The following is a 12699-nucleotide window of genomic DNA, read 5'->3' on the forward strand; positions in this document are numbered from 1 at the left end:
GATCGAGACCATCCTGGCTAACACGGTGAAACCCCGTCTCTACTAAAAAAATACAAAAAACTAGCCACCTCCTGGGTTCAAGCGATTCTCCTGCCTCAGCCTCCCAAATAGCTGGGATTACAGATGTGCGCCACTATGCCCAGCTAATTTTTGTATTTTTAGTAGAGACAGGGTTTCACCATGTTGGCCAGGCTGGTCTCAAACTCCTAACCTCAAGTGATCTGCCCGCCTCAGCCTCCCAAAGTGCTGGGATTACAGGCATGACCCACTGTGCCTGGCTTGAGACAACTTCTTAAAGAACCAGTCAAAAATACAAATAAAATAAAAAATAAAAAATAAAAGAACTAGTTAGACTGCTTCACTCTCTGGCTTAAACCTTCCATGGCTCCCCACTGCTCCCGGAGAATGCCCAACCTCTTGATTCTGAGTACCCCCACCCTGGCTTTTGCCTGCTATGCCCCAGTTTCAATTGTTACTTCCCCTTCCAAACTCTTAAAATTGATACCCCAGTCACCCTGAAGGTCTTTTGCTTCCTCAAACAGATCAAACTCCCCAGGCCTCCACGCATGCTGTTCCCTCTGCCGAGCGTGTTTCACGTCACCCCACACACCTGTCTGAGTCCTTTAAGAATCATGGGGCCAGGCGGCGCGGTGGCTCACGCCTGCAATCCCAGCACGTTGGGAGGCTGAGGTGGGCAGATCACGAGGTCAGGAGATCGAGACCATCCTGGCTAGCACAGTGAAACCCTGTCTCTACTAAAAATACAAAAAATTAGCTGGGCGTGGTGGTGGGCGCCTGTAGTCCCAGCTACTCACCTGTAGTCCCAGCTACTCGGGAGGCTGAGGCAGGAGAATGGCGTGAACCTGGGAGGCAGAGCTTGCAGTGAGCGGAGATCGAGCCACTGCACTCCAGTCTGGGCAACAGAGCGAGACTCTGTCTCAAACAAAACAAAACAAAACAAAGAATCTGGCATGACTGGGCTCGAGGGCGCACACCTGTAATCCCAACACTTTGGGAGTCCGAGGCGGGTGGATCACTTGAGGTCAGTAGTTCGAGACCAGCCTGGCCAACATGGTGAAACCTCAGTCTCTACTGAAAATACAAAAATTAGCTGGGTGTGGTGGTGGGCGCCTGTAATCCCAGCTACTCAGGAGGCTGAGGCAGGAGGATAGCTAGAACCCGGGAGGCGGAGGTTGCAGTGAGCCGAGATTGTGCCATTGTACTCCAGCTTAGGGGACAGAGCGAGACTCCGTCTCAAAAAAAAAAAAAAAAAAAAAATCAGTCATGACCCGCTGCAATGGCTTGTGCCTCCCAACACTTTGGGAAGCCAAGGTGGGCGGATCGCTTGAGCCCAGGAGTTTGAGACCAGCATGGGGCAACATGGTGAGGCCCCATCGCTACAAAAAATACAAAAATTAGCTGGGCGTGGTGATGTGTGCCTGTAGCCCTAGTTATTCAGGAGGCTGAGGCAGGAGAATTACTTGAGCCTGGCAGGTAGAGGCTGCAATGCATCATGACTGCACCACTGCATTTCAGCCTGGGCAACAGAGAGAGACTTTGTCTCTACAAAAGAGAAAAAAAGGCCGGGCGCGGTGGCTCAAGCCTGTAATCCCTGCACTTTGGGAGGCCGAGACGGGCGGATCACGAGGTCAGGAGTTCGAGACCATCCTGGCTAACACGGTGAAACCCCGTCTCTACTAAAAAATACAAAAAGCTAGCCGGGCGAGGTGGCTGGCGCCTGTAGTCCCAGCTACTCGGGAGGCCGAGGCAGGAGAATGGCGTAAACCCGGGAGGCGGAGCTTGCAGTGAGCTGAGATCTGGCCACTGCACTCCAGCTCGGGCGACAGAGCGAGACTCCGTCTCAAAAAAAAAAAAAAAAAAAAAAAAAAAAAAAAAAAAAAAAAAAAGAGAAAAAAAATAAAAGACTCAGCCATCAATGGGGAAGTAGGAAGTGTTATAGAAATTGATTACAATGCTCCTATCCAGTCATGGAAGCTAGGAATCGGGGAGGTAAGAGGAGTTTCTGGAGGAAGGTATATGTAACCAAAGCCACCTTAGAAGGGCCTTCCCTTGGCTGGGCATGGTGGCTCGTGCCTGTAATCCCAGCACTTTGGGAGGCTGACGCAAGTGGATCACTTGAGGTCAGGAGTTCGAGACCAGCCTGGCCAACACGGTGAAACCCAGTTTCTACTAAAAATACAAAAACTAGCTGGGCGTGGTAGTGCACGCCTGTAATCCCCTGTTACTCAGGTGGCTGAGGCAGGAGAATGGCTTGAACCTGGGACGTGGAGGTTGCAGTGAGCCGAGATCACACTACTGCACTCCAGGCTGGGTGACAGAGCGAGACTCCATTTCAAAAAAAAAAAAAAAGTCCGGGTGTAGTGGCTCACGCCTGTAATCCCAACACTTTCAGAGGCTGAGGCAGGCAGATCACCTGAGGTCAGGAGTTCAAGACAAGCCCGGCCAATGTAGTGAAACCATGTCTCTACTAAAAATACAAAATTTAACCAGGCATGGTGGCAGGTGCCTGCAATCCCAGCTACTCGGGAGGCTGAGGCAGGAGAATTGCTTGAACCTGGGAGGCGGAGGTTGCAGTGAACTGAGATCGTGCCATTACACTCCAGCCTGGGCAACAAGAGCAAAACTCCATCTCAAAAAAAAAAAGAAAAGAAAGTCCTTCCCTCCTCCAGAGGAAATTGCATTTCCAAATATATCTACTACAGAATTTTTTTTTTTCTTTTTCTTTTGAGACGGAGTCTCACTCTGTCCCAGGCTGAAGTGTAGTGGCGCGATCTCAGCTCACTGCAACCTCCACCTCCCGGGTTCAAGCGATTCTGTGGCCTCAGCCTCCCGAGGAGCTGGGGACTACAGGCGTGTGCCACCATGCCCGGCTAGTTTTTTTGTGTGTTTTTTTTTTTTTTTTTTTTTGAGACGGAGTCTCGCTCTGTCACCCAAGCTGGAGTGCACTGGCCAGATCTCAGCTCACTGCAAGCTCCGCCTCCCGGGTTCATGCCATTCTCCTGCCTCAGCCTCCCGAGTAGCTGGGACTACAGGCGCCCGCCACCTCGCCCGGCTAGTTTTTTGTATTTTTTAGTAGAGACGGGGTTTCACCATGTTAGCCAGGATGGTCTCGATCTCCTGACCTCGTGATCCTCCCACCTCGGCCTTCCAAAGTGCTGGGATTATAGGTGTGAGCCACCGTGCCTGGCTCGACTTTCTTTTTTTAATGACACAGGGTCTCACTCTGTCACCCAGGCTGGAGTGCAGTGGTGTGATCTCAGCTCACTGCAACCTCTATGTCCCAGGTTCAAGCCACTCTCCTGCCTCAGTCGCCTGAGTAGCTGGGATTACAGGCGCGCACCACCACACCCGGCTAGTTTTTGTGTTTTCAGTAGAGCTGGAGTTTTGCCATGTTGGCCAGGCTGGTCTCAAACTTCTGACTTCAAGTGATCCACTACCCTCAGTCTCCCAAAGTGCTGGGATTGCAGGCGTGAGCCACCGCGCCAGCCCGACTTTCTTTTTTTAATGACACAAGGTCTCACTCTGTCACCCAGGCTGGAGTGCAGTGATGCCACCATACTTCATTGCAGGCTTGAACTCCTGGGCTCAAGCGATTCTGTTGCCTCAGCCTCTCAAGTCGCTGGGACTACAGGCATGCACCACCATGTCTAAAATGTTTTGTTGCGACAAGGTCTCCCTATGTTGCCCAGGCTGGTCTCCAACTACTGGCCTCAAGCAATCCTCCTGCCTGGGCCTCCTCAAGTACTGGGATTACATGTGTCAGCTACTGCACCTGGCCAAGTTTTCTGATTTATTCTATTTCTTCCTGTCTTCCCTACTAAAATTTCAGCTCTACAAAGGCAGTGATTTGCAGCTGCCACACAGTAGATGCTTACAAAATGTTCACCGAATGAACGGGTGGATGGATGGATGGATGGATGGATGGATGGATGGATGAATGTGTGGCTGGATGAATGGGTGGCTGGATGGATGGGTGGGTGGATGGATGGGTGGGTGGGTGGATGGATGGGTGGATAGGTGGGTGGGTGGGTGGGTGGATGGATGGATGGATGGGTGGAAGGTGGATGGATGGGTGGGTGGATGGGTAGATGGGTGAGTGGATGGATGGGTGGGTGGATGGATGGATGAATGGGTGGGTGAATGGGTGGGTGGGTGGGTGGGTGGGTGGATGAGTGGATGGATGGATGGATGGATGGATGAATGGGTGGCTGGCTGGATGGGTGGGTGGATAGGTGGGTGGATGGATGGGTGGATAGATGGGTGGGTGGGTGGATAGGTGGGTGGGTGGGTGGGTGGGTGGATGGATGGATGGGTGAAGGGTGGATGGGTGGGTGGATGGGTGGATGCATGGGTGGAGGGTGGATGGGTGGGTGGATGGGTGGATGGGTGAGTGGATGGATGGGTGGGTGGATGGATGGATGAATGGGTGGGTGGGTGGGTGGATGAATGGGTGGGTGGGTGGGTGGATGGGTGGATGGGTAGATGCGTGGATGGGTGAGTGGGTGGGTGGGTGGATGGATGGATGGATGGGTAGGTGGGTGGGTAGACGGATGGATGGATGGATGGATGGTTGGGTGGCTGGGTAGATGGATGGGTGGATGGGTGGGTGGGTGGACAGATGATGAATGGGTGAGTGGATGGATGGGTACGTGGGTGGATGGATGGGTGGGTAGGTGGGTGGATGGATGGGTGGATAGGTGGATGGATGGATGGATGGATGGGTGGGTGGGTGGGTGGATGTAGATGGTGGGTGGGTGGGTGGGTAGGTGAATGGATGATTGGATAGATGGTGGATGGGTGGTGGATGGATCGATAGATGAATGGTTGGGTGGGTGGAGGAGTGGGTGGTGGGTGGTGGATTGTGATAAGGATAATAGGTGGGTGGTGGCTGCCTGCTGGCTGGGTGGCTGGTGGGTGGTGCTGGGCTGCTGGCTGTGTGGGTGGTGGCTGGGTGATGGGTGCTTGCTGCTTGGTAGCTGGTGTGGTGGGTCGCTGCTCGTGCTGGTTGGGTGCGTGGGTGGCTGCGTGGGTGGGTGGGTGGATGGTGTGTGGCTCGCTGGCCGGCTGGTGGTTGGGTGGATGGCTGGGTGCATGGCTGGCTGGATGGCTGGGTCTGGCTGGCTGGTGTGGTTGTGGTGGGTGGCTGGCTGGGTGTGGGTGGGTGGGTTGGGGCTGCCGGCTGTGGGGGTGGCTGGATGGGGGGTGCCTGGCTGGCTGCTGTGGCTGGGTGGGTGGATGGATAGATGGATGAATGGTTGAGTGGGTGGGTGGATGAGTGGGTGGGTGGGCGGATGGGTGGGTGGGCGGATGGATGAATGAATGGATGAATGGATGGGTGGGTGGGTGGGTGAATGGAAGGATGGATGGATGTGTGGGTGGATGGATGGGCGGGTGGGTGGACGGATGGGTGATTAGGTGGGTGGACGGGTGGGTGGATGGATGGGTGGACGGATGGATGGATGGGGCCCAGCTGCTGCTCGCACAGCCACCCCAGTCCCCATGGTGCCAACGCCCCAGACTCACCGACTTTATGTGCGATGTGGATGCAGACTTCCTCAGCTGTCAGTGATGACTCGCTGAAAGTGACCCAGGGCTCTCCGCCGCCTGGACCAGCCCAGTGCAGAAGCACCTTCAGGCCTCCCATGGCAGCCATGGGCTGGGCTCCATCCCCAACGGGCTTGCTGCCCCTGGTCGTCCCCCGATGGCGCAAAGGCATGCTCCCAGCAGGTGGCTCGGCTGCAAAGGGGACAATCTATCAGCTCCCAAGTCTCAGCCTAGAGACCCCCGTTAGCTCCTCAACCTTCCACCCACCCCAGCTGAGGCCCAAGGGGAAGATCCTGGGCTCCCATCTTGGCATGACATTAGAGACCTGATTCCCTCTCTGAGCCTCGTTTTCCACATTTATTGGACAGGGTTGGGGTATGCATCCCCACCTAGATCTCTCATCAACGATAACACTGAACTCTCCTCTCTTTACACAAATTGACACCAATATAAAAATCTCCTCTGGCCAGGTACAGTGGCTCACGCCTCTAATCCCAGGACTTTGGGTGGCTGAGGCAAGACGATCGCTTGAGCCCAGGAGCTCGAGACCAGCCTAGGCCATATAGCAAGACCCTGTTTCTACAAGGCATTTTATTTTATTTTACTTTATTTTGAGACAGAGTTTCACTCTTGTTGCCCAGGTTGCAGTGCAATGGTGCGATCTCAGCTCACTACAACCTCCGCCTCCTGGGTTTAATTGATTCTCCTGCCTCAGCCTCCTGAGTAGCTGGCGCCCACCACCACACCAGGCTAATTTTTGGATTTTTAGTAGAGACGGAGTTTTGCCATGTTGGCCAGACTGGTCTTGAACCTCTGACCTCAGATGATCCACCTGCCTTGGCCTCCCAAAGTGCTGGGATTACAGGTGTGAGCCCCTGTGCCTAGACTGTACAAGAAATTTTTTAAATTTAGCCAAGTGTAGGGGCACACATCTGTAGTCCAAGCTACTCAGGAGGCCGAAGTGGGAGGATCTCCTGAGCCCAGGAGTTGGAGGCTGCAGTGAGCAGTGATCACACCACTGCATTCCAGCCTAGGTGACAGAGTGAGACACTTACTCTAAAAATATAAATAAATAAATACATAAATACATAAAAATATACAAAAAGGGCCAGGCGCGGTGGCTCATGTCTGTAATCCCAGCACTTTGGGAGGCCGAGGCGGGCAGATCACAAGGTCCAGAGATTGAAACCATCTTGACCAACATGGTGAAACCCCACCTCTACTAAAATACAAATAAATAAATAAATACATAAAATAAAAATCTGCTCTTAACACACCTCCCCAAAATAACCAGACGGGCAGGTGTGGTCAAACAGACCTGAAGGCGAGTCCTGGAGCTCCCTGTGTCAACTCAAGCAAGCCACTTGGCAATTCTGGACCTCAGTTTCCCCATCTGGAAAAGGGACGTCCTCAGGGTGTTGCCATCAAAAGATGGTTGTAATGTTTCAATATAGTTCCGCATATTACACATTCAGCACAGACCCTGATACAGGCACACACAAAAATAACAAATATGACTAAAACAAGAATAACATCATTGTTATTAGTTTCCTCGCGGTGATGGTCTTTCTCTTTCAGGTGACAATTCTGCTCTCCCACACGTACCCCCATGGGTGACCTCAATCCCTGTTGACTCCCCAAAGCCTAGGAGAATTTATGTCCAGCTCCATCCCCCCAATCCAGGGCCTGAGCCTCCTGAGGGCGCCAGTATAGAAGTGAAGGGACTGTTAGTTCCACCCATGTTGCTGGTTTCTTCATCTGGAAAATGGGCACGTAAGAGTGTCTACCTCAAAGGGTTGCTGGGAGGATTCAACGCGAGGAGGCAGAGAAAGTGTCTGGTATACAGTAAGCGCTTAATCAGCGTTTGCCATTAATACCTATTCATGTTATAGATGAGATGCTGGGGATGGGGCTTTCGGAGAGCCTACTTCCTCCTTCCTCCTTTCTCGTCCCCCCTGGACCCGGAACCAGCTTTGAAGACGGGGTCGGGGTGAGGTTTGCAACTGGGAAGGCTGCACGCCCCCATGTCCTCACCTCAAAACCTCTAAACCCGGCCAGCAAGGGCGGGAACTGGAATGTGCACCCATCCGGCGTCGGGGCAGTGCCGAGGTACCAGGTGCTCCCATCCAAGTGCAGCCTGTCTAGCGCAGCCAGTCCCCGCGCCTCCTTCCTGAGGACCTCCGGCCGCGCCCCTTCCGCGCCCCTTCCGCGCCCCTTCCGCGCCCCTTCCGCGCCCCTTCCGCGCCCGCGTCCAGACTCACCTTTCCCGGGGGACACGAGCTCGAACCCAGACCCCGCCCCGCCCCCGCGGGCAGCCTCTACGTCCCCCGCCGAGACGCCTCCTCCCATTGGCCGCCTGAAACGCGCACGCCCATTGGCAGCTGGTCTGTTCTCCTCGCACGTCACCTTTGGAAGTTTTTTTTTTTTTTGGCCATGGCATCGGCACTCTGATTGGTCCTGGGACTCACTCGTCGCTCAGCAGCGATTGGCTGAGTCGGCACCCAGATGCGCTGTCGCTTCTGCTATTCGCTGGCACATGGTGGACGGAGACGTGGGAGGGGCTTGCGAGAGGCGGGATGGAGAGTGAAGTGTGTTGGCAGCGCGGCCGGATCTTTGAGTTCCCCTCTGTTGTGGCCTTGTGTCAGGCGTGTGCGGTCCTGACCCTAGGGCACAGCTACATGTCCTCACCTCGGTGTTCAAAGCTGCACCAGGCAGCATTCAACCCTCCGACGCCCTGCCCTGTGGCTTCCCCGTTCCATCCTGTCCTATCTCCTTTCCCTCGTTTCTACCTGGCCGACTCCGCCCTGCTGGCTGGAATTCCCCCTCCTTCACTGCCTGGAGGCATTCCTCGCCCACCTGCTCCTGTCCTCTTCCTGATCACCTGCAGCCCTGTCCCCTGAAGCTCCCTAGCGGTCAGGGTAGCAGCTTGGACGTCCCACCAGTTGTGAATTCAAATCCCCACTCCGCAAGGCGTGCCCATTTGCTGAGAAGTCAACAGCCTGAGCGTTTCACATACATTATCTCATTTGATCCTAGCAGCAGCTCCCTGTATGGCGGCTCTTATTATCCCCATTTCACAGAGGAAGAAACTCAGGCTTGGAGAGGTAGCAAAGACCGTCCTCTGACCCTTCTTCTGTGCCACGCCATAACCAGTCCTCGACTTTGTCTTTCACCTGCCCAGCCAAGTCTTAGCAAAGAATCCTATTAAGTCATCCGCTCATCCTTGATATCTGATCAAGTTCCTCATCTTCCACCTTTTGTTGTTATTTATTTGTTTATTTTACGACGGACTTTCGCTCTTTTTGCCCAGGCTGCAGTGCAATGCCGTGATCTCAGCTCACTGCAATCTCCGCCTCCCGGGTTCAAGCGATTCTCCTGCCTCAGCCTCCCGGGTAGCTGGAGTTACAGGCGCCCGCCACCACACTCGGCTAATTTTTGTATTTTTAGTAGAGACGGGGTTTCACCATCTTGGCCAGGCTGGACTCGAACTCGTAACCTCGTGATCCACTCTCCCAAAGTGCTGGGATTACAGGCATGAGCCACTGTGCCCAGCCCTTTTGTTGTTAATGGTTAAATTTTGTGGCTAAGTTTTAAATTTTTGTTAATTTTTAAATTTTGTGGCTAAGTTTTCAATTTTTGTAGAGATGGGGTCTGGCTATGTTGCCCAGGTTGGTCTTGAACTTCTGGCCTCAAGTGATCGTCCTGCCTTGGCCCTCCAAAGTGGTGGGATTACAGATGTGAGCTAAGATACCCAGCTCCGGCCGGGCGCGGTGGCTCAAGCCTGTAATCCCAGCACTTTGGGAGGCCGAGACGGGCGGATCACGAGGTCAGGAGATCGAGACCATCCTGGCTAACATGGTGAAACCCCGTCTCTACTAAAAATACAAAAAAACTAGCCGGGCGAGGTGGCGGGTGCCTGTAGTCCCAGCTACTTGGGAGGCTGAGGCAGGAGAATAGCGGGAACCCGGGAGGTGGAGCTTGCAGTGAGCTGAGATCCCGCCACTGCACTCCAGCCTGGGCGACAGAGCGAGACTCTGTCTCAAAAAAAAAAAAAAAAAAAAAAGATACCCAGCTCCATGGAGTTCATCTTAACTGTCATGGCCAAGGGACATGTGGCTTCTTCTCTCTGAATCAGAAAATATGGGGGGAAAACCTCACAGAGCAGCTGTGGACATTCAGTATGAAAATGCTGAAAGAGACCAGGCATGGTCTCTTTCATGCCTGTAATCCCAGCACTTTGGGAGGCGGATCATCTGAGGTCAGGAGTTCGAGACCAGCCTGGTCAACATGGTGAAACCCCGTCTCTACTAAAAATACAAAAATTATCTGGGCATGGTGGCAGGCACCTGTAATCCCAGCTACTCAGGAGGCTGAGGCAGGAGAATCGCTTGAACCTGGGAGGCGGAAGTTGCAGTGAGCCAAGATCACACCATTGCCCTTCAGCCTGGGAAACAAGAGCTAAACTCTGTCAAAAAAAAAAAAAAAAGAAAGAAAGAAAAAAAAGAAAGAAAGAAAGAAGGAAGGAAGGAAGGAAGGAAAAAGAAAAAGAAAAAGAAAGAAAAAGAAAAAGCTGGTAGTGATCGTGACCGGGCGTGGTGGCTCATGCCTGTAATCCCAGCACTGTGGGAGGTTGCAGTGAGCTGTGATTGCCCCACTGCACTCCTGCCTGGGCAATCGAGCAAGACTCTGTCAAATAAATAAATTATTTATTTATTTATTTTATTATTATTATTTTTTTTGAGACGGAGTCTTGCTCTCTCGCCGGGGCTGGAGTGCAGTGGCCGGATCTCAGTTCACTGCAAGCTCCGCCTCCCAGGTTTACGCAATTCTCCTGCCTCAGCCTCCCGAGTAGCTGGGACTACAGGTGCCCGCCACCTCGCCCAGCTAGTTTTTTGTATTTTTTTTAGTAGAGACCGGGTTTCACCGTGTTAGCCAGGATGGTCTCAACCTCCTGACCTCGTGATCCGCCCGTCTCGGCCTCCCAAAGTGCTGGGATTACAGGCTTGAGCCACCGCGCCCGGCCTATAAATAAATTATTTAATTAAATAGCTGACATTTTCCCAGCCTGGACACTGGGCCGAGGGTGGGTATTTAGCCATCCCTGGGTCTTCTCAGTTTCTGTTTTTTTTTTTTTTTTTTTTTTTTTTTTTGAGACGGAGTCTTGCTCCGTCGCCCAGGCTGGAGTGCAGTGGCGCGATCTCGGCTCACTGCAAGCTCCACCTCCCGGGTTCACGCCATTCTTCTGCCTCAGCCTCCCAAGTAGCTGGGACTACAGGCACCCACCACCACGCCCGGCTAATTTTTGCATTTTTAGTAGAGACGGGGTTTCACAGTGTTAGCCAGGATGGTCTCGATCTCCTGACCTCATGATCCACCCGCCTCGGCCTCCCAAAGTGCTGGGATTACAGGCGTGAGCCACTGCGCCCAGCCTCTTCTGTTTCTTTGCGAGTGGTATCAGCACCCCCACTTGACAATTGAAGAAAAGAGGCTAAGGAGGCTGTTTTGCCAAGGTCTGGGGCCTCCTGCCCAAACTCAGACCTGGTCCATAAGGGAGGCCCCAGACCCGACACGTGACTAACAGGCCGGGGTTTCCCAGGACTGAGGGGGTTCCCCAAGGGGGGGCTTTCCATGCTAAAACTGGGACAGTCCTGGGCAAGCCAGGGCAGTTGGCCACGCCACTACAGTGGGTTTTCCGGAAGGAACAAAAGCTGGGGGCTTCCCCTGGCTCTGCGAGGGCTGCAGGGAGGGGACTCCTCATAGCCCACTGGTACCTGGGAAAAGCCAAGAGTTGATGCATTGAAAGTAAAATACCTTTGTGTTTTCATGAATAGGGGAGTTCAGGTAACAGCCAGTCTCCTCCGCAAAACAACGAGATGGGTTTCCTGGGAAATCTTTTTTTTTTTTGAGACAGAACTTTTCACTCTTGTTGCCCAGGCTGGAGTGCAATGGCACGATCTTGGCTCACTGCAACCTCTGCCTCCTTCGTTCAAGGGATTCTCCTGCCTCAGCCTCCTGAGTAACTGGGATTATAGGCACCTGCCACCATGCCCAGCTAATTTTTGTATTCTTTGTAGAGACAGGGTTTCACCGTCTTGGCCAGGCTAGTCTCCAACTCCTGACCTCAGGTGATCCACCCGCCTCGGCCTCCCAAAGTGCTGAGAATTACAGGCATGAGCCACCGCACCCAGCCTCCTGGGAATCTTTCCACAAAAATTCTACACTCCTTTGGACATGAGTGTGAACCTGTGTTCTCTAGAAAATTCTCAGGAGCAGCCCCAAATGGGACACTCGGTGCTGGCCTGAGAGGATACAGAAGAGTAACTTACACATATGAAGGCTGGCACCAGATGGGCTGAGTTCAAGTCCCAGCTCCATCACTGCGTGATCCTAGGTGGTCCCTTAATCTCAGTGTGCCTCAGTTTCCTCCTCTGCAAGATGTGACTATTTAGTCCCAAACCCAGAGGCATGTCAGGGGCATCAAATGAGTGAATACACTTCATTAGCCAGGTGTGGTGGTGCATGCCTGTACAGGAGGCTGAGGCAGGAGAATCGCTTGAACCTGGGAGGCAGAGCTTGCAGTGAGCTGCGATCGCACCACTGCACTTTAGCCTGGGCAACAGAGCAAGATTCGGTCTCAAAAAACAAACAAAAAAAAGGACTGGTGGTGGATAGCCAGATGCAGTGTGTGTCTCTTGGCTGTCATTTGAGCTCCTCAGGAGGTTGAGGCAGGAGAATCACTTGAGCCCAGAGGTTAGAGGCTGCAGTGAGCTATGGATTGCGCCACTGCACTCCAGCCTGGGTGACAGAGCCAGATCCCATCTCTTAAAAAAAAAAGGAGGGGGGGGCAGGCACAGTGGCTCACACGTGTAATCCCAGCACTTCGGAAGGCCAAGGCGGGCAGTTCACTTGAGGTCAGAAGTTTGAGACCAACCTGGCCAACATAGTGAAACCGCGTGTCTACAAAAAATACAAAAATTAGGCCGGGCACAGTGGCTCACACCTGTAATCCTAGTACTTTGGGAGGCCAAGGCAGGCAGATCACGAGGTCAGGAGATTTGAGACCATCCTGGCTAACACAGTGAAACCCCGTCTCTACTAAAAATACAAAAAAATTAGCCAGGCGTGATGATGGGC

The 12699-nt window shown here is 53.2% G+C and overlaps 1 protein-coding gene across 4 annotated transcripts in view; it reads right to left on the bottom strand.

Annotated features, from left to right (window-relative positions):
- The window catches only part of TYK2 (tyrosine kinase 2), a 31593-nt gene extending 23691 nt beyond the window's left edge, over positions 1-7902 (bottom strand). Inside the window, exons 1-3 of one of the 4 annotated variants that reach the window (XM_030935084.1) lie at positions 7827-7902; positions 6884-7048; positions 5545-5757 (exon numbers count right to left, since the gene is read on the bottom strand). In XM_030935084.1, coding sequence (XP_030790944.1) covers positions 5545-5737 — 193 coding nt within the window. In that variant the 5' untranslated portion in view covers positions 5738-5757; positions 6884-7048; positions 7827-7902. Of the gene's footprint in view, positions 1-610; positions 694-5544; positions 5758-6883; positions 7049-7599; positions 7734-7826 lie in introns of those variants that run through there. The other 3 variants (XM_030935085.1, XM_030935087.1, XM_030935086.1) reach the window with 3 other exon arrangements.
- Positions 7903-12699: the final 4797 nt, after the last annotated feature.

This window comes from Rhinopithecus roxellana, chromosome 8, assembly GCF_007565055.1.
Source record: "Rhinopithecus roxellana isolate Shanxi Qingling chromosome 8, ASM756505v1, whole genome shotgun sequence".
NCBI lineage: Eukaryota > Metazoa > Chordata > Mammalia > Primates > Cercopithecidae > Rhinopithecus > Rhinopithecus roxellana.